At 42.8% G+C, this 24,941-nt stretch overlaps 1 protein-coding gene across 2 annotated transcripts; it reads left to right on the forward strand.

The window, feature by feature from the left end:
• Nucleotides 1–7,015: 7,015 nt before the first annotated feature.
• SLC25A17 (solute carrier family 25 member 17) lies at nucleotides 7,016–23,155 on the forward strand (the record flags this gene model as incomplete). Of its 2 annotated transcripts, XM_084273671.1 has the most annotated exons (9): nucleotides 7,016–7,084; nucleotides 11,366–11,426; nucleotides 12,498–12,564; nucleotides 15,498–15,649; nucleotides 18,011–18,127; nucleotides 18,806–18,951; nucleotides 20,059–20,154; nucleotides 21,924–22,006; nucleotides 22,443–23,155. In XM_084273671.1, the coding sequence occupies 9 exons, from the start codon at nucleotides 7,022–7,024 to the stop codon at nucleotides 22,588–22,590; spliced, it is 933 nt and encodes a 310-aa protein (XP_084129797.1). In that variant the 3' UTR covers nucleotides 22,591–23,155. The 2 variants fall into 2 exon arrangements, with proteins under 2 accessions (XP_084129797.1, XP_084129798.1); XM_084273672.1 differs by lacking the exons at nucleotides 12,498–12,564; nucleotides 15,498–15,649 and having other exon boundaries at nucleotides 7,031–7,084.
• Between the last annotated feature and the right edge of the window lie 1,786 nt (nucleotides 23,156–24,941).

Below are 24,941 nucleotides of genomic sequence, written 5' to 3' on the forward strand. Positions count from 1 at the left end.
AAAACCCATTTTGTTTAGATTGAATATGGAAGTGCTTCAATTAAACTGTGTGTGTAACTCACAATTTAAAGTGGAACAAGATGCTTGTCTTCATGACCAAATGGGCTGGAGTTAGGATTGAGTGCTGCTGTGTGCCTGGCTCTGTCATACTCTTGACCTCCCATTGCTGAGATACCTGAAGTGGGTCACTCCTCAGCGTAGGCTGAAACTTGGCTTGTGCTGTGGTTTAATTAGAGCATCTTGAGTACAGATGAATCCCTAGATTCCTGTTACTCCATCTTAGCTGTTTGTGTCTCTCTACCCACGACTAGTCAAAAGTAGGAAGTTACCCCTAGCTAGTAGAAATGGTTGTATTTATGTCCTGCCTGCTTGCTTACACATCACTCACCCTTTAGAGCTGGCTGACCCAAAAATATTCTCCCTGATTTTGGCAGTAGCATTGTCCATCTAGTTGAATTCTTGTGATCCTTTGGGAATGTGCATCCCGTGATTCCCTTGGGTTTTTGCTTTTAATGTTTTCCAATAAGTTAATTGAGGAGATGTCTGGACCTCACCTGTTCCCAAAGTTAACGTGGTCATCTAAGTAGCCAAACTGGTTTGAACAGAAGGGCAAGTGCAGAATGTTAACTGGTGAGTTCCAATTGTGGGACACACATGTAGCTGCATGAGGAAAGTATTCAGTGCTTGCGCCAGTATTTACTGGCAGCTCCTTCAGGTTACTTGTTTCCACTGCAGCACAGTGTAGGGGTGATTGTTGCAAATAAGGTGACAGTTACCAACTTAGCTGACAATTTGACTCTATGCTTGAGCGGCCAGCATGGTGCTCAGCTGGCAGAGCACGGTGCCTGAGGCGCTGCACCAGCTTGAGGTGTGCATCCAGTCCCACAGGTTGGATGACCTGGTCTCCCAGAGTATGATGATAGACCTGCAGCTGCAGATGGTACAGTCATAGCCTGGTTATCATGTGTGTGTGAAGCCTGAGAGATTTGCCTGTCATCTGATGCTCGACTGTTGCCCCATGGGAAAATAGGAAATGCCAGGTGAGATGCCACTTCCACAGTATTGTTTCACAGTGAGCCCTGTTGTGTAGTACTGGGGGAAATCCAGGGCTTGGTGCCTTCACCTGGATGGTTTTGAAAATGTTTCAGCATTGGGCTGTGAGCTATTTACCAAAGTGGCTTGGTTTGCCTCTTGGGAGGCAGTCATCAGAGGGGCAGGAGACACTCACAAAGGCCGATGAAGGCAGGTGGAACAAGACTGGGCAGAGCAGTGATAGGCCAGAGACAAGATGGGTCAACAAGTAAGTATTAAAAAGCCATGAAAAGTAAAACCAGGTGGTAGAGACAGCTTGTTGCTGGTATCTGTAGTTTAAAATACCTGTCTTTAAATGTTTAAATGTTTAATTGTTTTTCTTGCTGCCTTCAGGACATCCATACGAGCCATGCTCTCAGGTGTACCTATGTATCACTCTTCTGTGAGATGTAAGAGCAACCTACACTGTTACAAGCACTCGTAGCAACTGCTGTCTGAGCAGATTCCTTCACCCAAAGGGATGGGAGGTTGTGGTCCTAGCCAGGGTGAGTTGGAACCAGGTCAGCTTTTGCATCTGCCTTCCTGTGGGGCATGGCATGCTTGTGACTGGAAGTGTTTGGAGCCTCTTTGATAATCCCAGAGGGCATCTAGGCTGAGGGTATTGCAGTGCTTTTGGGGTTGTAGGGCAAGCAGGTTGTTGTAGTGGTAGAGGCTAGAGGGTTTTTCCTTTCACGGGCTGCAGGGTATTGGTACAGGAGGGGATTGGCATCCTTCAGCAGGAGGGTGATTCACGAGGAAAACAGTAGCAGTAATTTGTCTAGAGAAGGGTGTCTTGTGAACCTTAATTACAGCATTGCACAGGTGGGCCTCAACCTTATTCCATGCAACAGGGTGAGGGCAGCATTGTAGAAAAGTAACTCTAGCTTACCAAAGAGCTGAAATAGAGGAAAATTGGCAACTTCCAATGGGGTGCAGAGACCGCTAGACTGAGTGCTACACAACAAGTCATAGGATGTCAGTAACATGCTATAAGCAAATGCAAATATAGGGGAAGCAGGAACAAAGGAAGGGAAGCAGGAACATGTGACAAATCAAGTAGCTCAGGTGGTGTTTGGTGGATCTGTGCTATGGAGCAACAAAAAAAATTAAGTGACTGGGCTACAAATAGTTGATCACCTTGAAAATCAGGGCTTAGGTAAGTCATATTCTCCAGGTGTGGTCCTCATAAACAGGATTTCTTTGTGAGACAAATGTTCCTTCACCCCCACTGACTGGAGGTCCTCTTGATGTAAAGAACTTTACATCAAAATACCAAGGACTTTCCCATAAATCTGAATCTTGATGACTAATCAAATCAAGATGCTAAGTTCTAATCTTGCTAATCAAGTGTAATTACTGTACCTGTCTTTGATGTACAAATATGATCCTGAAATATATGTTCTAGATGGACATCTCAGACAAGCTTGAGATCTTGACAATAAATACATTTGCAGAATGTGCTACGGCTCCTTTTGTTTAATAAGCGGGTTACAACCTTTGGCACCTCTGTTGCTGCACACATTTACTAAACCCAGGATTTTTCTTAATGTACAAATATTTCAGCAGCTACAAAGAATACAAGTTCTATGTGTAAAGAAATTAAATGTGAAAGATTACAGGATTGGGGGCAGCAGTTTACCTTGGAATGTATTCCTGAAGTACAGCAGCTGAAGCAGTCAGATGATGAGCACAATTTGCATAGAACAAAGGTATTCAGAAAGACAAGGTGCTCATTTGTGAATTATAAAGTTAATAATAAGGGGGTGAGGTATAAATCTGGTAGTAGTAAAGGGAATTCCGTTATTTAAACTTTTAGTTTCCTAAACCTAATGTTCTCACTTTGGAGAGTAGGAGTTTCTGGAAATTAGTGTGCATTTTGCATTTCAGAAAGCAAAGTATCAAAGCGAAAAACCAGAGCAGTCACCTAACAACCAGTGCAGCATTTAATGAAATTACCTTTTAAAATAGGCTGAAAGTACAAGGTATTAGGAAGTCTTCGGAATTAGATGGAAAAATATCAAGGTATTATGTTGAGAACAAAGTGGTTGAGCTGCTGTCAAGTGCACTGCCTCCCACTACAGAGTATTCAGGCTGAAACTCAGCCAGCAGTGTCTAGTTCTCATCTGGAAAAGCACCAAGTGCCACCTGTGCTTTCTTATTTCAGATTTTTCATCATGGATCAAAATGGGTGGCTTATGGCTAACAATTTACAAGGAAAAACGAACACAGTTGTTCTAAAGAAGCTTTTTTGTGTGTTACTCTGCAACAAGGAAAAGTGCTCAAGAAAAAAATAATTTCAGAAGCCGTTTTATAATCTCTCATTTTTTGTCTGGAAAAAAAATGAACAAAAACCAAACCAAAAAACCCCAAACATCAAGGGACCAAAACCTGTGTTTGACAATTGTTTTGTCTGTGTAGAACTACCAAAGGTGGCTAAGTACATTTGGTCTGAACTAGTAAGGCTGTTGAACAAGTGGCATGATAGGAGATCACATTTAATAATGGCAAATGCAAGTAATTTGAACTGAAAAGCATTTCAACTTCTCTGATGTCCCTGGATGCAGATGAAGTGGGAAGGCAAAACTCCACAGGTTTCCAAAAACCTGTTCAGTTCTCTAACAGGCAAAGCACACGTGCTCATGTACTTAAGAAACGGGCTTCTCAACATGCTTGTGATTACAGCGTTTGCTTCTGGAATAGGCAGATCTTTCCATCCATCCTCTTACACTGGAGCCTGATCTCACCCAGGTGACGTGATCAAACGTTGCGCTATTTGATGAATTAAAATCATCAGCACACGTGTCTCATTTGTAATCTCCAGTTGCTTTAATCCATTATGTGCTGGGAGTATGATCCAGTTTATCAACCTCTCCTGAAAAGTAAGTTCTTCAGCAGATTCAGAAAGTCCTTTTGAAAGCAGTAATTAAATCTGTCTTAACATGTTTTCACTCTAATGAACTGAATTTCTAAGCAAAAAAGCGGAGACGTGTTTCTAAATTTTCTTTTGTAAATTAACATTAGAACAAGGAGAGGAGTGGGGTGAAATTGGTTTAAGTTCAGAGTTCATCCTTTATTTGCTAAAGTAAGACACAATGCAGAGGCAGTAAGTTTGACCTCTGGAGCCACTGAGAGTCCTCATTCTTTTGTCATGAATCAAAAACAAAGCTGCAGGGCGGCTTAAGAAAATCTGACAAGGTTCAAGTTTCTCATGATCTGTTACCTCCTTGTACAGGAATCTACAGAATTAAAATTACGCAAATAAGAAATCACTAAGATGCAGTTCACATAAAGAGAATGTGTAGTTGCTTAACTTGGTTCACTTCTAGGGTTTCTAGTAGAATTGAGGGATTTGAGGAAGAGAAGGCAACTTGGGCCTTATGTCCTTCAGTGAGCTCTGCTTGCACATACTATCTGTTTGCCTGGAGACCAGTTGAATCTGCAGTGTTTCTTTGAAGACCTAAACCCATGTCTTCACAAATGTTTTTATAGGTAGGTGCAATTTTTTTTTCCCCTACAGAACATACTGGCACATCTTAACCTGTAGCATTTCCATCATTTTTCTTGGACAGCTTCACGAGTTCTCTATGATCCAGCAAGGAAGTTCAGTTGGTTTTGGAATATTGCAGTTGTGTTACCAGCTAATCTGTTTTGCAATATAAACAGGGCACGTTGTTGTTGTATTAAAAATATTGCTAAATGGAATAGTAGTAGTATAGAATGTTTAGGGTGCACGTTTATGATGGAAACCCAACATGCAGGACAAACTGACTCTGGTGAAAGCTTCCCTCTGCACAAGAAGGACGGGATCACAGAGAACAGCAGTAACGTGAGCAAGTTTGTGTCCTGCTTGAGGCATTCCTTCCAAAAGTACATGTACCTGATTGTGTAAAGTCACTTTGCGTAATTCTTGTCTGGTTTTGTAAAACCTAAGCTGCTCCTGGCTGCTTTAGTGACAAGGAGATAATCACTGAAGATTCTACACCTTAATTCCAAATTAAGGGTTGGGCCTTTGCATGTGGGGGTGGGGTGTCGTGGGTGAGTTAAGAGGAGTCATCACTATGGGGTTAACAAAAAGGGTTTTATTAATGGTAATTGAATGGTTATTAAGTAATAAATTAACGGTAATTAAACAGTGATTTGACAATGATTTAAATTATGGTTTAAACAATAACACAGAGAGTGGCCAAACACTCTACTACTTACTACACTTCTAATAATTAAGCTATAGTTGGATATATATTAAAATGCTGCTAGGCCTCATTACATCATAGAATCATAGAATCATAGAATCATAGAATGGTCTGGGTTGGAAGGGACCCCAAGGATCTTAGAGCTCCAACCCCCCTGCCACAGGCAGGGACACCAACCTCCAGGCCTGGATCTACACAAGGCTGCCCAGGGCCCCATCCAACCTGGCCTTGAACACCTCCAGGGACGGGGCATCCACTACTTCTCTGGGCAGCCTGTTCCAGCACCTCACCACTCTTTCTGTAAAAAACTTCCCCCTAATATCTAATCTAAACCTTCCCTCCTTTAGCTTTAGTCCGTTCCCCCTTGTCCTGCCATTATCTGCTCTTTTAAAAAGTTGAATCCCCTCCTGCTTATAAGCTCCCTTCAGGTACTGGAAGGTACATGTCTCTTACCTTGTCACAGGTATCAGACACTGCCATGTAAGTGGTCTCTGAGCCTTGAGAGGTGTTCCTGCTCAAGGGAAAGACCATCGTCGTGCAGCCCACTGCTGTACAGACACACTCAATGCACTCATGGAGCCTACAGAGATCTACAGTATAAAGCAAATGATTCATAGTTAACCCCCCTTTTGGTGTATGTGTGGTTGTGCAGCTGTGGTAGCTTTAGTTTTGTCTAGCCCCAGCTCAAGCTGGTACTCTTAGCTCCTGGTAAGGCATAGCTTAAACCCCGTAGTTCCTGAGAAGATGAGGCTTAACACAGGGTTTGCACAGCAGGGCTGATGTCAGTCAGGCCTGCTTGTCAGTGGTACCTGCACCAAAGTGCTGCTCATTCAAAGAGGGTGTATCCATTACAGGGGATCTTACAAAAAGAAAAAAAAAAAGATTTAAAAAATCCCACTCTTTGGACTGCCAGTGGTATCAACCTTGCGTGGACAACTGCCAGTTGTGGCCTCTGAGGTTGCTGGTGTGGGTGTCTAACATCGAAGCACAGGGATGTCAGAGCTGCAAGAACGTTCCTCAGGCGAAAGGCTTTGCTGCCCTCAGAGACCACGGGAGGTTCCCCCAGGAAGTGTAAAGAAAGACAGGCGGTCTGCTATGGGCGCACCTGATGAAGGGGTGCCTCCCCCAAAGGAGAGGGCTCGCCTGGCTGCGGGGCAGGGACCGGGTGACGGTTCTGTGGTCTCACAGGAAGGAGCAGTGGGTTTCCCCAGCACTCCCAGCACCTTCCCCGCTGCTGCACTTCAAGCCACAGCCACCGCCCTCAGCTGCCGCGCGGGCAACGCCTCCTGGCCGCAGAGAACGAACCTGGCGCGCTCACCCAGCCGCGCATGCCCAGGCGGCTCCCCAGGGGCTAATGCGTCTCCCCGCGGCGGACTCCGACAGCCAGGGGCCAACATTTCCCGCGCGGCGCGTTCCCAGGCTGTCCCGGCCCCCTTCGCGGAGGCGCTCGCGGGCGGCCTGCGTGACCGCCCCAGTGCCGCCCCACGGAGGCCCCGGGATCGCCCCAACGGCCCGGCCGCCGCCAACCCCCTCACGACAACCCCGGCCGCCGAACTCTACCTGGCGGCCGGGTATCGACAGGGCGCATGCGCCATGCCAACCGGCGGGAGGGGCCGCTGGCGGCGGCGGGAGGGGCGAGGCGTCACGTGACGAGAGGGCGGGCGAGCGCTATGGCGCGAGTGGGGGAGGCGGCCGGCGGCTCGGGTCTCGCCGGCGCTGCGGTGCAGCCGGAGCGGTTGGCGGCGGCGGAGCCTGCGAGGATGGCGGCGATGTCTTCCATCGTCTCCTACGAGAGCCTGGTGCACGCCGTGTCGGGGGCCGTGGTGAGCCGGCGCACGCCCTGGGGCCGTTGCGGGCGGCGCCGGGCGGGGGGAGGGGGCGTCTCCTCGGCGGTACCCGCGGCCGGGGCGGAGGGGTCTGACGGGCGGCGTGTGACCCGGTGCCGAGGAACGGCGGGCGGGCGGGTGGAGCAGCCGTGCCAGGCTGGCGGGGGGCGCTGAGGAGGTCGTGGCTCGCCTTAAGCCCTTATTTGAATGGAGGGCCGCCGGGGGCCGCGCCTGAGGTGCGGCTTCGGTGGGGTGCGGGGGCCGGCAGCCCCTCAGGCGTGGGCCGGCAGGGCCGGGGTGAGCTCTGAGCCGTGCGCCGCCGCGCCCCGAGCCCTCCTCGGCCACGGGAGGATGCGGGGTGAGGGCTCCGTGGCACCGGGTCTCGGCTCCGCCCCGTGCGAGCAGAGCCCTGGCTTTGCTTGTCGCTGCCTTTGAATGTGGGGCTTGATGAACCGTGAGGCTGGCTCTCGGCCCGGGCAGCTGGAGCGTCCTCTGACCCCGGCGGGGCTGCGGGTTGCCTCAGAAGGCGAGCGCGGAGCCATCCGAAGTTGGGCGTCAGGTTAGTTGTGGAAATTTAAGCCTCGCAGCGGTTAAGGTAGAGGGACAGCACTTCAGCTGTGTAAAAAGGGCTGTACTAAGCGCCCACGTTCTGCACTCCTCTTAATGGCGTGTGAGGGGTGAGTTGTTAATCCAAACAGGAGAAAAGTGCGGTGCCGTTGGAGGAGGCTTGTATGGGCTGTTGGATTTAATTTTAAATCAAGAATCATAGAGTCACCTGGGTTGCAAGACACCCATAAGATCATCGAGTCCAGCCAAGCAGCAGCGTTCAGTTTTTTGTAGGCTTCCTAGGATGCCCAGCCCTTGAGTGAATGCTAAACAGCAAATCAGTCTTGTACTTCCAACAGCTTAACAATTGTAGCACAGCATAGCGTGTTGGGCCAGTCATATTGATGGATTTCAAGCAAATTGATGCAGCTTTACTCTTGGGGTTTTTTTTCCAGAATGGCAAGAATGCTTAAATATGTATTTTAGCAGTTGCTGATGTACTGTTCTGGGAAAACTTCCTGTTCCAATTTGAGTCCTTAAAATAACACACAATGTCTTGTAGAGATGAAAGGCACTAAATGTTATCGAACAATAAAGGCCGATTCTGAAAGGAAAAGGCTCTCAAGATTGTTTTGACTTTATTGTAAATAAACATGGGATTATTGTCTGCTCTTTAAAGTATCTTAAATCTGCTTATTTAAGCATCAAAAGCAATGAAGATTTTGTTTCCACTTCCAAGAAACAGACCTTTCTCAAATGATCTCCATTACTGAAATACTGCTTGTTCTCCCTGTGCTGGCTTGTATAGAGATTGGTAGTGCTGTCTGGCTGTCACTGTTACCTTCTCACTCTTACCTACAGGTCACTATAATCAGGCTGTGGTCCCGAAAGAAGTTTGTGATATGAACTGAACTTACAAATCCAGCCATAAACTTTATATGTGTAATAAAATATCTCGGGTTCCTTGCTTAGAGATATGGTTTAGTAGAGGACAGGTATGTTTGGTCTTGATCTCAAAGGTCTTTTTCAACCCAGTGATTCTGTTAATTAATGGAAATTCCCTATTATATTTGAAGATGCTTATATCTCAGTAGTAATGTTGCTGTGAAGGAAGGCAAAGCTTTTTGGAGCTATTGGGTTTCTGTAACCTTGTGACGGTCACTTGCCGTCACTTAATATTCATGTACAATTTAAAGTTCTGGAGCAATCACTTTTTCTTATTCTGGAAACTTTTTGTGGTGGTGGTGTTAGGAATTTTGGCCAGATTTTTGCTGTGGGTACTAACTGTTGTGATATTCTCTCACAATTTATTTAAGCTATTATAAAATGTGCTGATCTGCAGATGCGATGCAAGAATTTAAGAAAAGTAAAATCAACCTGCAGAACTGCGCTGAGGGAGGGAGTCAGAAGAACAGGTCAGATCACAACAGAATCACTTCTGTTAGTGTTCAGATCTGGTGAAAGTTCACCTGTCTGGTAGGCTACCTAGTCAAACAGAAGATAATTGAGCCGCTTTGTGAGCGGCAAAAAAATAAAGTGCTTGATTCCCTCTGAACTTTATTGAATTATGGAAGTATTCTTTATCTCTGTGTATAGCTATAAAGCTCCTGTTCCAAAAGCTGTAGGAATGAGAATTTTATAAGGGCATTTTGGCATCTGTCAAGCTACTTTTGAGCCTGAGTGTTGGCTGGCGTTTTTAAAAATTTAAAATATATTATTATTATTATTAAAACCAAACTTTAGGCTGCAGTCCTGCATACTTCTTGGCAACAGTCACCTCAGGCCATTTGTTCTGGCCGCTTACTGCATCCCTGGCCTGCAGCACAGCTGTTTCTGTGGCGCTGCGGCTGGTCAGGGAACAGAACTGACTGAGAAAGTGGAAAAAAATGACTTTTCCAGCAGGCTTAGTTTCCTCCTCTGCATCCTTGTGCAGGTGCCCAAGAAGTTATGCCACCAGGACAGAGGGATGCAAATATAGTCAGCCCAAGAGCTGGGATTCCTTAAGCGAGTTTGTGCATGTCCTAGTGATTGTGCAGTGATAGGTTCACTTGGTAAACTGCTGGGATTCAGCTTGGAGGGGGAGGTGGTGGGAAGGCAGGCGGTGCCACCTCACCCTTTCAGCAGTGCAGGGCCTCACATTCCAGTGTGTGTTCCACATTCAGTAGTGCTGGTTACTGTCCCTGCTGGTCTAAGGTCTGAATCAGTAAGGCATCTGAGCCCACCTCAGGGGTGTTTGTTGTTGGGGAAGGGGCTGGACCAGCTCATCCCTCTTCTTGTAGCTGTGAAATCCTCTCTATGTGCTGCTGTCAGTCTCCTTGCCATGCAGTTGAATTGTTCTGTTTATAAACCCAGGAGAAATGCAGCTTTCTGAGTTTGTTTCCTTCAATTTAGCAAAAGGATGGAAAGGGTACAAATTACCATTTATTGGCAGTAATGTGTTTGATCAGCTGAGTTATCTCATCATGCTCTGTTGAGCTCTAGCTTTCTGGTGCTTTCTCTTTTTTTGTGCAGATGCTGGATTTCTAACAAACTTTTTTATTCTTGTAAATTCTTAGTCAGATGAATTCATTAATTAATCCAGATACAGGAAGAGTACATGGGAGAGCAGAACCAACCCTTTCAGCTAGATCCTAAACTAAACAGGTTAAAATAACTGAGTAACTATGGTCAAGTGTTTTCTTTCACCTTCTCCCCGGTGTTGTGAAAACTGGAGGGACTTAAGTCACAGCAAGACTTTGACCTTAGTGAGGAAACACCACCTCAAAAACAATCTTCTGTTGCTACATGTAGAAAGAGGTCCAAGCAACCTGCTCAGCAGCCAGACTGTTTCCAGAAGCACAGCTTGCTTGAGTGCATGGCACGGCATCGCTCTAGAAAAGTTCTGGTCAGGCCGTGTGTGTGCTTTGAGCGCAGCGCTTGTGTGACCTCAGTAACTCGCCATCTCAACACCTGATGTGCCTCCTAACTGAAGAGTGCCACAGCTTTAGCAACCACTTAATGCCTTTAATACTACTGTAGAGTGTTAATGGGTTTACACCAGTCCAGGGTCTTTTTGAGCTAGATACCCCTTCCAAAAGCTGCAGTGAGTTAGATATCACTTCCAAGAAGCTGAATGGTGGCCGGGCAGAGAGGGGAGATAAATACTGTATTTGCAAACACCTTTAACCCTGTTGTAGAGGAGAGTGGCTGTTTACTTTTGTTTCATTTGGAGGCTTTCAAGGTCTGATCTCAGAAATTTGGATTCACAGGAATTGAATCTTATGACATCTAAGTCCTGATTTAATTCATCGTATGTAATTCATGGCACAGAGGGTGTCTTGGTAGGCAGATCTTCATTGTCTAAATTGAATTTAGTACAATGCTAGATAAAGTCCTGAGAAACTTGTACTGTTGGGTTTTTAAATGAACAGAAGTTTTTTAAAGTCAGAATGTAGTTATTGTAATACAATGGTTCCTTGTGTAATATTCTTCCTTTTTTTTTTTTTAACCATTGAAAGCTGAATTTCTGGTTTTAATTTTAGTTTGATCTAATACATGGGAAAAAACCCACCTTGATTTGTAAGTGGGGACCAAAAAGCACTTCAGAAAGGTATTGCAATGTATGGAGTTTATCCCCTTTTCAAATTAATTCAATGCTCTTCTCTTGGGTGATAAGTGAAGGGCTGCAAAGAGTCTGTCAGGCACTGTGCAAGGACCTGATACCACATATAGCCAGTTTATTTTGTTTTTCAGGGCAGTATGACTGCAATGACTGTGTTTTTTCCTTTGGATACAGCTAGGCTTAGACTTCAGGGTAAGTGTGAAAATCTAGTTTCTTTGTACAGTGGTGTTTCTGTTCCTCTTGGATTGGGCACTTGTAAGGGTGGTCACAGGGGGACCTGTCTTGCATGAACAGGAATCTTAACTTGCGTAACACTAGCACCATTTAATCACTAACACAGTTCTTCCACCTGAAGGTACCTCTTCCTTTTGAATGTATTGGGCAACCTCTTAATTGGCTGTAAAGGCTGTGAGATGTGTGGCCTGACACGGCTTTTAAATGGTTATCTAGGACCAAGAAGAAAAATAAAGATGTGAAATTACACTGGGTTGTGTTTGTGTGTTGCTGCTTTTGGCTGCTCAGAACACTTCAAAAAGCAGGGGAAGTATTGTGGAAAACTGGTCTGGAGTTATTCCTGAGAATGGTTTATAGGGAAAAGTCAGGGTCAGAGCTGGGGGTAGGAATGTCCGACACTTAGAAGAATGCAGTCTGGGTATAAACTTTGTTCTGCTGCTCTGTCTCCCAGTCAGAAGTCACAGAATCACCAAAGATTTTAGCACTGTGACTGCATGTTAAGAACTAGAGGGAGATCATCAGCCAGGTCATCAGAAATACGTGGTTTAGAAACTGGTGCCATATTGCTGTGGAGCAGCTGTCAGCGCAGGAAGAGACAGTGGTTTGATAAGGCTTAGCTCTGTGTGCATTAACTGTAAGAGATTGCTCTGCTGGTGGAGCTGGTCTGGAGTCCAAGGCGCAATTTTGAGAGCAGTTAGGCAGGACCAACTCTAGACTCTTATCTTAGGTGAACCTGCCTTCAGTTCACGTTGCAACTATCAGGTTAGGAATTGGTAACTGCAGATACTCTGGTGCCCAACAGAACCTGCTAGTTGTGGAAGAATGAAAAAATGAAGTAGCTTTACCTAGCAAATGAAAATAAGGAGATGCTTTCTGGAGTTGCTGCAGAAGCAAGCAATGCCTGCCTGTCCTTTGAGGAGGAAAAAACTTGTTCTTCTGGGGGTTTGTTTACAGTAAGGAAGGTTAGAGAGTTGAAACTGAGTGCTAAAAATCAGAACAGTCAAAAAGTTTGATTCTTCTGTTTTCCAGTTGATGAGAAGCGGAAGTCTAAGACCACACCAGCAGTCCTGTTGGAAATAATCAAAGAAGAAGGCCTGTGAGTAGATACTAACTTTCCTCTTGTCTTCATGTAGGCAAGCTCTAAAACTTGGTGATTCTGCCTGAGGTGATTAGTTAGCCAATGTGGACAGACTTTAACTTTGATTTACAATGTTTTCATGTAAGTGTGATATGACTTACATAATCTTGTGTGCTCATCTTGAGCTAATTCGAATTCACTTTCTTGAGCATCTTACGCAATGGAGCTGTTGAGTGGTGTAACTGTGCCTCTGTTGGGGAGGCAGCTGTGCCTCCTCAGAAGTGCAGGTTTGTGCCTGAATGTACCTGATAAACCAGCTCCGTCCCTCTGGATTCCTGGGTGTGTCCAATTCTCATAACCAAAATGAAACTCTTGGGCAGCTGAGCCACTTTCAGCAGGAGAATTAAGACATGTTTCCCAGTTGGAATTTTTTTCTCCTAAGCATGTGGAAGTAAACAAGTAAGTAGTGACTTTATGCTGGTGAGACTGAAGGTTTCTCTAGAAGCGGTTAACTTTCAGCTGTGCTGGTTTTTTGCCACAGTCTGAGCTGAGTTGGCTAGGAAAAGCAGTTGTATGCGTGTCCTTGTTACAGATATTTTCCAGAGTGAATCCCTGGCACTCTTTGTAGACCAGAGTTCCCCAGACATTAAAGTTGACAAAAATTTAACTTGGCCAAAAATGTTTTGCCATCTTTGAACTTGAGCTGTTGGCAGTTGTATGCACAAGGACTTCTCATTCTGTCAGTAATCCCTTTTGTTCACGTTTCTATATTACATTTGTTACATGTAGTTGTAGAGTACATGCCAATTAAAAAACAAAAGAAAAGTAAAAAAAGAAAAATTAAGAGGTTACCTGAAATGGAGAGACTGCAAAAGTGGTCATCCTACTTTTTCTGTGAAACAGTAAAATCAGTAATTCTGGCAAGAGGTATGCATAGTTCCTTCCAAAGGTATTGGCAAGGCCTGGCTAAGCAATTATACTAGTTTTAGAGATGTGTCTGGAACAAACCAACCCAAGAAAAAAAAACCAAGCCCACTAACCAAACCTCGAAAAACCAACAGAAAACCCCAGAACAAATCCTAGATTTATGAGGTAAGATCTTGGAATCTTGTTCACATTAGTTTGTAGAGTTTTGTCTCATGTTACACTTCTGTGAGACTGCTTTTCTCATCTAGATGTAACTTAAAGCAAAAAGGTTTTGCTAACAGACTTTCTGTAGAAGTTTACCAAACAGATCTCCTTTCCTCCCTGTGCTTCCAGCCGTTTCTAGGTGCTGTGAAAGGTGGTCACTGAGTTGTTCTCAGGGTTGCAGTTTGGAACACAAACTTAGGTTCTATTTGTGTGCAAAAGGATTTGTGTGGAAATTATGGATCCTAGCACTAACAACTAAAGTCATTAAAAGAAATCCATGTGTTTTATAATTGTTTCATGTTTTACATGGCAAGATGTTTCTTTAAAGGATTTCTGATGATGACTTTCAGTACATCTCAATTAGAGTACATGGTCTGCAGAAGGGCCACAACACGGAAGAGACAGAGGATGCAAAAATTGTTTTAATTCTGCTCCCAACTAACTGTATTGTTAGCTAAGCCTGTAACTTCAGAAACAGTCCTAATATCGTGGTGTGTTTCCAGCTATGTGGGAAGCAAAAGCTCTTGTGGCATTTGGGATGAAAACCTAGCACTTGCATCTTAAGAGCAGTCCGATGTAAGGCTGGTAAAGGGAGCATCTTTTATGGTCTCTTTGGGGATCCTTACATTCTGTATGTGTCTTAAGATTGTCATTGAGGAGATTTCTTACGCACTTAACAGGATACCAGTTCTCTACCTGGCCTGTGCAGCTTCAGAGAAGGATGTATGGTAGAATGTGCTGGGGATGTAGGGCAGTTGTTGAGGTGTCCCTGTTCTACTGGCTCATCAGGCCTGTCAGAGAAGGAAGCCTTGTTAGTCAGCTATTATGAAATCATTATTAAACCAAGTTTGATTTACATGATAAACAGATAAACAAACAATCATTATTATTCACAACACCTGAAAAATAAGGTAGCTGTGAATCATAAGGAGGTATTAGGTTTTCTGCCTGTAATTAAGCTAGTTAAATTTAAATAGGTAATGTTTCTTTATCACTTACCTGAGTGATTTGTAGCAGATTTTACTGCAAGGCATTTATTAGAAATTCCTCCACCTGCATATCTCATGCCGCAGGTTGCATTCTTTGGAAGTCTCAACGTGGTGGAGTATATTAATTTCAGTAACTAGTTTTCCATCTCTTTTCTCTTTTTAGGTGAAAATCCAGGCAGACACTTTTCTTCATTACTCTAGTTTTTTTTGGGGGGGTTATTCTTTTATAGTGGAAAGAATAGTTGTCTTAATGTTTTTTTTTCCCTAGCTATGTTAAAGTATTCCTTTGTTTCCCTGGAGATGAGCTTCTCTTTACTGCAGCATTGTGTTTTGTATTAGACTGACATCTCTGTCTCTCAACAAAGATGGGAATTACCCTCATGCCTTTGTTTTAGTATATGGCTTAAACTGGTTCTATCAGTCTGCATGTTAACATACCTCCTTCAAACATATATTCATCCCCTGGATGTTTGTAGTTCATTGCTGGCTGTTGGTAGAGAACAAATATGGTCTTAATACTCACTTTTGGAGTGAGCAAACCCCAAGCTTCTCTCTGTAAATATATTGTACCTCTGCAGCTCCTTTTCAATGGAATTATTCCTGGTTACTGTAAGTGCTTAATTTTTTATGGTACAGTCAGGAATTTAGTATGGTATAATTATTTATCATTATTATAAGCACACATCTAGTTGGTATTTAAAGATGCATCTAGCTACTACTGTGTGTAGCATACAGCGTTGTTTCTCTGGGACCTTCCACCAGCTTGTAAAATCAACCAGGTCACACATATATTTTGCTGGTCCCTTACCATGACTTTTTCCTCTCCATTAGGTTGGCACCATATCGAGGATGGTTTCCTGTTATCTCCAGCCTCTGCTGTTCCAATTTCGTTTATTTTTATACATTTAATAGTCTTAAAGCTCTCTGGGTCAAAGGTCAGCATTCGACCACTGGAAAAGACTTGGTTCTTGGAGTTGTTGCAGGTAATAATTAAATCTCCATTTAATCAAAAACATATTTTTAGCATATCTAGTGTCTTTCTCATGAAGTGCTCCGGAGGTCACGCTGTGTGCTCACACATCCCACTGTGAGCAGAGCTGCTGTTGTCCAGATCCCTTTGGTTCTTCTGTGCTCTCCCCACATCGTAACTGTGTGCGTGACCTGTTCCTGTTGGAAATGCTGGCACAGAGCACAGCACTGTTGAAGTGTAGTATTTATTTGTGCCTGGTATGTTGTTCGCCATCCTATGTAAGCATCATGATGAAGACAAGTGGCAGGAAGAGGTGATAATTTGTTGATTTCCCCCCGCCAGGAAAAGACAGATACCAACTCTGAATTATTTTTTTTTTTAATTAGAATAAATAAGAGCTCTTAATGTAAGGGTTTGGGTTGCCATCTGAAAGGGGTAGTCAGTCCCTAGATAAGTGCAAGTACAGTAAGATCTTTATGTTCTTTTTTCATCCCTCTTTCTTATGCTACAGTGGTTTCTTTGATGGGATGATGGCAATGTTGGCTTGTCTAGCAAATTCAAAATGAAAAATCACTACTGTTTGCCTGTACTATGCTCGTGCAACTGCTCTGAAACAAGCTGACTTCAAAAATCCTGCTAAAAATGACCTGTGATTATTGGGGGTGGGGGAGGTGTTTGTTTACTTTATGCTAGCTTCTTGTACTTTTAGTCTGTAGGCACAATAAGGAGCTGCTTACTTGGGGGAAAGTAAGGGGAGAGTTTAAGTTGGCTTTATCACTGGGGAAACTTTCTTGTAATTATATTCTGGAACAAAGAGTACAGGAATTAGGGTCATAGCTGTCGGTTAAATGACTTCCTCGGTGTCTGCAGTTTATATCCTTCTACTAGATTAATACCTGGTGTAAATTGAAAAATTGCACTTGAGGTATTTATTAGTTCTCTCTTCTCAATGTTCCTTCCTCCTTCTGATTAGAAAATACAGATTAGAAAAGTAGATTAAAAAATTACCTTTCCAGTCTGAAAAAGCTTTGTCTTCTCCTTTAACTGTGTCTGGGTTAAAAACTACAGGTGCTCTAACATGTGGCTCCATCAATATAATCACATTGACTTTGTTAAGAGAAATTAATGTGGCTTACCTTTTCTAGTGCTTGATTTTTGCCTAAAACTTTGAGCTGATTGTAGTCCTCAGGAAGGATACTGAAATATAGCTATGTTTATAGTCTGCTTTTCTGAACCCTCTTAAAGGAAAATAAAAAGAACACAAAGGAGTAATGTAGATAGTGAAGTTTCACCTTTAGCAGGTTCTGTTCTCTATAGTGATACGCTGTGTCCATCTCAGTACAGTGGAATAATTCACCTGCTCAGGCTCCTACCAAAGTAACCAGTGTAGGAGCAATTGCTAATTTCTGGGTGGAGAAATAGTACACAGATCAGAAGCTTGTTTTTACATAGTTACTCCAAAGTTATTGCCTGTGTCATTACTGAAAAGGAAAGACCTGTACCTGGTGATTGCAGGAGTAATGTCACTTAATCTTTCCCCTGTTAGTTTACGTTGCAATACCTCTTTGTTGCACAGCCTTAAGCGTGTTTGTCCATTTCTCCTCCCCCACCCTACTCTCTGATACTGAACTTGTAAACATTGCTATTGGGGTTTGTTATTGTGTGTAATCTCTTGCCCCTTCTAAGCCTCACTTAAAATATTTGCTGTAGAAATCTGTTTTCCACATCTAGCATGCCTAGTGGCTCTAGAAACTAAAGATTCTCCTCCTTTTGGCAGTGTGCAAGCTCTGTTCTGGTGATCAAGCTGCATCCATTAATCTGTCTTGATTCCTCCTCATAAAATAATCCTTCTAATCTTACCTCACTCTGTTTCTTTCTGAAAGTGGACAGGCGGCAAGTCATCATGGAGTGAAGTAGGGCATGAAAAGTAGAGTACCTCGTGCTCCAGTGTGCTGTAGTATGCAGCAGAGTAACGAGTTCACACTTTGATTGCTTCATCCTGTTCATACTTGGTGTGGTTTGAAGTTTTGTTGTGGTTGTTGGGGCTTTTTTTGTTTGTTTTTATGTGTTTAGGGTTCTTTTGGGTGGGGTTTTTTTGTGTTTATTGTTTTGGTTTTGGGGAGGAGTAGCAGAAATACATTCCCACTGCCTGCCATCAGCTGACTACTAATTCGTGGTGGAGCTGGGGAGGGGGAGATGCCTGCAGTAGCTTATTACAAATTACCAGTTTATTTTTGCTGTTCTGCTATGTTAGTTTTTCCCCCTCTTCATACTAGTGATGTAAGCAGCATGTGAAGTGAGGTTAAAAGACAATAAGAAAAGATTGAAATCTTCCAGTTCTGGCTGATTTTCTTTTTGCTGCGTTTTGTATTAGGTGTAGTGAATGTCCTGCTGACCACTCCTCTCTGGGTAGTCAACACACGTCTGAAGCTGCAGGGAGCAAAATTTAGAAATGAAGACATTGTACCAACCAATTATAAAGGCATAATAGGTAAGCACCTGTCGTTTTCTTCAACCAAAGAGAAGTTTGTTAAATGAAATATGTCAAAGACTTTGTTCAGGTAATGGACTTCACCTTGGAATCTCTGTGCTTCCCTGTCACTTTACAGTCACTGAGTTTTACAGAAAACTGAACTTGGCCATTTCTGATAGTAATTAAGAGGTTGTAGTATGCACATCTGTAACTGAAATACCTTTTGCAAAGGGAGGTATCTTATCATACAGATGCTGCAGTAGCAGTGAGTCTAGTGAGTGGTTGAGTTTGGACAGAATCTGCAAATTAAATGTCACTCACCTTAATCTCTTTCACCCACACATTCAGGCTGTCTTCCTCCTTTTAAATAAATAAATATATAAGGATTGTTGAACAAGATTGAGACCTTAAGGTTGATGCTGAGCTTGTACTGAAGAGAGTGGGGTGTCTGTGCAGGTGATAAGCTTTGTTTACCTTAGTTGTGGTGTGAGTAAGAACCTCTTTTGCCACTGTTTTCCTGTGAACTTCCAGGTTAGAGTGGAAGATGAAAAAAAGTAACGTAAAAGACTGGAGTGAATTTTTATACACTTTGAATATGGAGAAAAGTTTAAGTTAAAAACTTAAAGCCTGTCTTCTACAGGCCAAATTTTGTACTCAAAACTCTAAGTTTGTTTGTTTCTTCACCTTTCTTTTCAGATGCCTTTCATCAGATAATCCGAGATGAAGGAGTTCTAGCTTTATGGAATGGTACTTTCCCCTCTCTGCTGCTGGTCTTCAATCCTGCCATACAGTTCATGTTCTATGAAGGCTTTAAACGGAAGCTGTTGAAAAAGCAGCTGCAAGTGAGTGTGTGTTAAGGCCACGTGATGGACAGTTGCTGTTATAAGACAGGTTTTTACATGTTACTCAAGCAAATTCAGAAATGCAGGTTTGGTGTTAGTTCTTGTATTTTGAGGGTTTTTTTTAGCTATTGTTTCTTCTAAAAAAGATCGATGATCATGAAGTAAGATGTGAATCTTTCATGTCACCAGGGAAGACATTCCTTGTGTTTCTTGTTAAATTACTTAGTTCTGCCTTAAAACACCTCATGTTTTGTCCATGATCAGTGGAGATGGAAAATACTTTTTTTAATTTTTCCCCTCCTAGCAATGATCTTTCCATCGATGTTTTTATTTTGGGCAACATTTTTCTTCCTATTTTCCTCACTGTCTTCAGCATATCAGATTGACTTTAGTGCATGTGTGTGCCTATTTCTGATTGGAATCAACATGTTCTGCAAATTTGGAGCATGTTTTGTATGGGCACCTGTATTCATTCATACCGTTACACTGAGATGAGCTGTAATCAGCTGTAATTAGCTTATAACAATGGTTTTGGTGCATCATGGAACACTGTGGGCTTTGGAGGTGAGGGTATGCTTCCAACAGGTATTCTTGACTAACAGGGGGTGAGAGTTTTACCTTCTGTCATCAAGACTGAAGTTCTGTGTGACAGCAGAGTGATTTTATCTCAGGATTACAGAATGATGTTCAAGGAGTCATTCCACTGTCACCCTTTCACAAGTGTGTGGTGTTTAAATATTGCAAAAGCTGAAATGCTTATCAACTGATGGTGTGTTTAAATGCTACTTCCCTTTTGCCTACTCTTGGTGCTTTTAATTCTCTAGTTGTACGGGTTTATCTCTGCTATGTTTCAGTAACTTAATTATAGTGAGGAATGTAAAAGGTTTTGTGAGCAGGTAGAAGTCACAAATAAACATAAGTTGTGGGAAAGGAAGTGGGTCGACCTATAGCTCTATTAAATTATAAGATCTAGAGGCTTCATGAAAACTTTATGCTAAAGATGCTTAAGTAACCCTGTAGTGGGTACTGGTAAATCCCTAAATGTGCATGGGTATCTGGCTGTTTTGGTACTACATGGAAGTAACATGTTCTTTATCTGTTGAACAGCTCACATCTTTGGATGCTTTTGTCATCGGTGCAATAGCCAAAGCAGTTGCCACCACCCTCACTTATCCTCTGCAGACAGTACAGTCGATTCTGCGGGTAAGCAGTGACTTCATTTCAGGGTAACTGCCTGTGACTTGTTCTGTGTAATGCCAGCCCTGTTCTTACGGCTTGTTTCTTCTCTGCGTTAATGAACCCATCATTTTGGAAGCTCCTTTGGCAAAGCAAGGATAAAGATGCCTCTTCTTTCACCCTGTACTTCATCAGGCTGCCTTGCCTGAGCAGTGATGAGCTGCCTTTCCACTAGAGTGTCCTGATGGTGGTGGGGTTCTCCTCACAGTGGCCCTCTGTGAAATTAAATGGCCTATATTCTCCTACCCCATGCCAGCCCATGCTCTCCCTGTGGTGATGGGGAATACAAGGACCCTATCTCTAGTTCTGCAGTTACTAGGGCTAACTTCCTTCCCTTTGCTCAGTGAAAGATCAGCTAGAAAACCTGAATGCTTCCAGTGAGAACAGCAGAAACAGGCATCTGATAGTGCATTCTGTCCAGTTTGTGCTTGCAGTGCTGTGTAATGTGTTTTCTAATCTAAAGCCAGTGCTTTCATATTTGATGAAGTTTTTGACACTCCTGCTGTGATGTTAAAAAAAAGTTATGAGTAAGGGTTCAGTATTTGCAGAAATAACATTCTGCATGAAGTATACTTTGTATAGGTGTGGTTTTGAAATTGTTTTAGCAGATTTACACACAAGCTAAATACAAATCTGATATAATTTATGTAACTTAACACTTTCCTGTTTGAAAGTTACGAGAACTCTGTGATGAAGTCTCAGCACCTTTTCTTTCAACTTCTTGGCAAAGTGCTCTTCTTGCTTCCATATAGCAAACAGTTATCCTGTGTAATTGATAGTGGCAAGCAGCTTCCAGCTTTGCTGTTTGGTATGTCTGTCTCCCTTTCAGTCATTAAAAATACACGGTGCTTGTGTTAGCAGTGAAACTTGTTTAGCCTACGTGTCAGTAAATGGTGGATACATTAAATTTGCCACTGAAGAAATAGCAGGACTGTTAATGTTCCTAGTAATCTGGGGTGAAAAAGTTCACTTTAAAACTCAGTCCTCTGTTTCTCTAATGTAGAGAATGCTGGTCCCCTTGGGAAGTCTTCTGCAGTAATCTGTGATATATTGATGATGTGGAAGCATTATGGTTGGGGTTTTTTTTCCCCTTGATGAAGCATTGTTTGTGGTACAAGAGTAATCCTATGCTAGAGAAAGGAGAAGGAAGCACCTAATTCTCATATAGTTTGGAAATGTGGGAGTATTTTAGGTAAAGACTTGACACTCTAAATTGGAACCTAATTAGCAGGTTTTTGGGGGTGTGTATGAGTCTGACAGTAATGCTTAGCATTGATCTATTAATATCAGATGAATTTGTTGCTGGTAATGGATTTGTGTAATAAAGGGAGATTTCCAATGATGTTCTGTTGTTGCTGTTTCCATCCAAGTTCTTAAGACATAAAGCACAGGGACATGTGTCATCCTGACACTTTCTTATAATTTCTGAACTGCCTAAATGTGCTTGTTTACTCTTAACTAAAGTCAGTGGTATTTTTTCCCCAGAGCAAATACAGCGATGTCTAACAGTTAGAAACCCTCTTAAAGCCAGACCACATTACTGTAGCACGTACCGTTTGGATGCTTGCTGTATGCAGTTTGGTAGTGTGAGCTTTGGCTTCAGTTCTTTGCTGACAGCAAGTTAAACTTGGAAAATCTTGAGGTTTAAGAGACTCTCCACATTTTACACGTGCAGAGGGTTCTCTGCCTGGCACCATGGGGAAATAACACATCGAAACCTTTTTCCTCTCTTCCAGTTTGGCCGCCACAGGCTGAACCCAGAGAACCGAACACTAGGCAGTCTTAGAAATGTTCTTTACCTTCTTCAGCAGAGAGTGAGGTGAGCTTTCCACTTGTTTATTTTTTTTTATAATGTGACATAGAAGGCTTGAGTATTACTAATATGTTGGAAACATTGTTGAATACGAATTTTGCTTCTTCCCCCCCAACCTGCCATTTGATTCAACCTGGTTTTTGTAATGTATAGCAAAATAAGTGCTCAAACACAAATTCTCCATTTGTACTGTACAGATAATATCAAGGATATCTGTGCATACCAATTTGTTCCCCTCTCATCTTGAAAAGCAGCAGGTTTCTTAACAGACTTAACATTTCTGCAAAATTCTCACTTGAAAATATTATTAAATGTGGCTGGTACTCAAGACATCAAGAACGAATTTAAGATTCTTAGAGTTGTCATTTAGTCTTTGTAGTGTGCTGATGGGCTGTTTACACTTGTTTTCTTGGGTTTTTTTTGTTGTGTTTTTTTTTCTCAGGCGTTTTGGATTAGTGGGACTCTACAAAGGCCTGGAAGCAAAGCTGCTGCAGACAGTCCTTACTGCTGCTCTTATGTTTCTAGTGTATGAGAAACTGACTGCTGCGACCTTCACAGTCATGGGATTAAAGCATTCGCGCAAGCACTAAGGAAGGAACCTATGCCAAAGATTATGGGTCTGGAAAACACTTTGAATTTCTGAGACCGGGCTGGGTAACAAAGGGTCCTCACTTCCTCTGGTTTTCTTTCCTTTTATCCACCTCCATCTCCTTTATCTGGAGAGATTTGGGATATGCTCTGTAGGACCAGTTGCCACGAATTCAGGGATAGGCTGTTCCCTACTCTTCTGTGGACTTGCTGTGTTAAGAAACTAAGCAGAAACCTTATTTAAGCACTTGACATGAAATTTTAGCTACTATGACATAGTTGACATTCTTGGCAAGAATGAGTGTATCTCATGATACTATATTGTTTCCCCTCAAATCATCCTCAACCTTTCTTTTGTCATCTTACCTTCTGTCAACAGCTGGTGGGGCTGGTTTCATGTTATTTGCCTTCACCTGTGTTTATGTCACTTTATATTTGGTTCATTAAAATAATTCATAAAGAACAAGGTTTTCAGCATAGTTTTGTTTTACCTTCAGGTGTGTTTGTGGCACTGAAAGATAGGATATTGCCCCAAATATCTGGTGGTGAGATCTCTGAACTGCTAGAATGTACACTACCCAGGCATAGGCACACTGCCTTCTTGAATCCACCTGTTTTGAATCTTGAAAGCTTTGAATGCAGGTACTGGCTAGATAGGAACGTATCCTTTTGCTTTTTCAAGCTGAGTACCTCACACTGCTTCAAGAAAATGGACTGGCTATGCAGAATACACAAAGTTCTGTAACCCCGTTCCTTGTTGGAATGTGAATTCACACCATGTTTTCATGCAGGCAGGGAGCAGTACCCTGTGCTTCAGAAGCATTATACTCTCTCAAAAATGTGCTTTAATTATTTATCCACAGATCTTCTTCCCAGACGCTTTCCTGAACATAAAGCATAAAGGTCATAACTGTTGTTCCAGTTAATCTAAGTGTATATGTTCTTTTTGCATAGTTTTGTTTAAGGGTCTTAGGCCATAAAATCCAAACAGAGAGCAGAGTTTTTAGCAGGATCTTTCTGGAGAACAGTATTATATTTAAAGTATTCAGAAACTCCGTAGTAGTTTAACACCAAGGGTGTCTTGGGAGAAGAATTTAAGTGCTGCAGGAAATATGTTACTGCAACGTTAAATGTTAATTGTTTGTCTCAGTTGAGTCAAATCTAACAAAAACTGGAATGCAGTTCTGCAGATAATGCTGTGTTTTGAACGAGAATAAAAGCCTTTACGCTGCTTCTTCAAGAGTTTTGGGAGTATCTATGTACAAGAAACATCCTCTGCATTCGATGCTTGATGCTTTCCAGTCCAAATGGGATCTACGTAGGACAAGTAAGAATGAAAAAGCACAATGAACTGTAATTATGCTTTGACAGATGACATGAAATCAAATGAAAGACTCTGTGGAACTCGCCAGAGGAAAAGAAACAATCACATTTCTGAGAATTTCGGTGAAAATACTCTGCTGACTGAAATGAGTTGTCCCAAGGAAAGACAGGCTGATGTCATCTCGGTGTTTTTAACAGAAAATTTTGAATCAGCAGCATGGCTCAGGATAAGCTGTCTCAGTTTGACATTCCTGCTGTCAGAATGAGGGCAGGAAGCTGAGGGGCTGTTGACTTTGTATAAACACAAAGTGGTTCTCATGCCACTTTGGCTGAAATCTGAGTGGCTGCTAGAAGCTTTAGTTCAGCACTTGTGGGATGTTTCTGGTCTCTGGCACGAAGCATCAATCCCTGTAAATACAGAGGAATTTTTCTGGTTGCTTCACCTGCAGGAAGAAAGTAAAGGCTTGCTTGCTATGTAGCTGAAAAGTACTTGTCTACCAGGCAGTGGCTCCAAAGGAGTAAGTATTTTGGCGGAAAGGCTGGATACGGAGGGGCCGTATGGGGTGAGTGCAGGGCTGGGCTCTGGCCTCCTCACTGTTCAATCTGGAACAGGCGCTTTGCACTAACTCTCTGCGGACCAGTTGTCACAATGAAACAGTTTCATGAAGGGATGAAAGCAGGAGGGGTTGAAGATGGGAGAATCTTCACTCTGTTTTCAATGATAGACTATCAAATCTTTTTCTTTGCTCCTGCATTCTGCAACTTAGATTTAGACTGAATTCACTGAAGAACTTCTTAACCTTACGTGACTGAGCCGAACTAGAGGTCTGAGGGGTTGTTGGTTGGTGCTTCAATCAGCAGGCAAAGGTTCATCTTGCAGGTGGTACCTCTGCTAAAGATTTTTCAGGCATAGTTTGAACAGATGATGACATTTCTGTTACAATTGCTAAAATTATTTTGGGCTTTGAGGGCGTATGTGACTATCTTTGAGATTAAAACAGCAGAATTTATCAAAGCAAACTATGGAAGA

This window comes from Gallinula chloropus (genome assembly GCF_964237585.1).
Source record: "Gallinula chloropus genome assembly, chromosome: 1".
NCBI lineage: Eukaryota > Metazoa > Chordata > Aves > Gruiformes > Rallidae > Gallinula > Gallinula chloropus.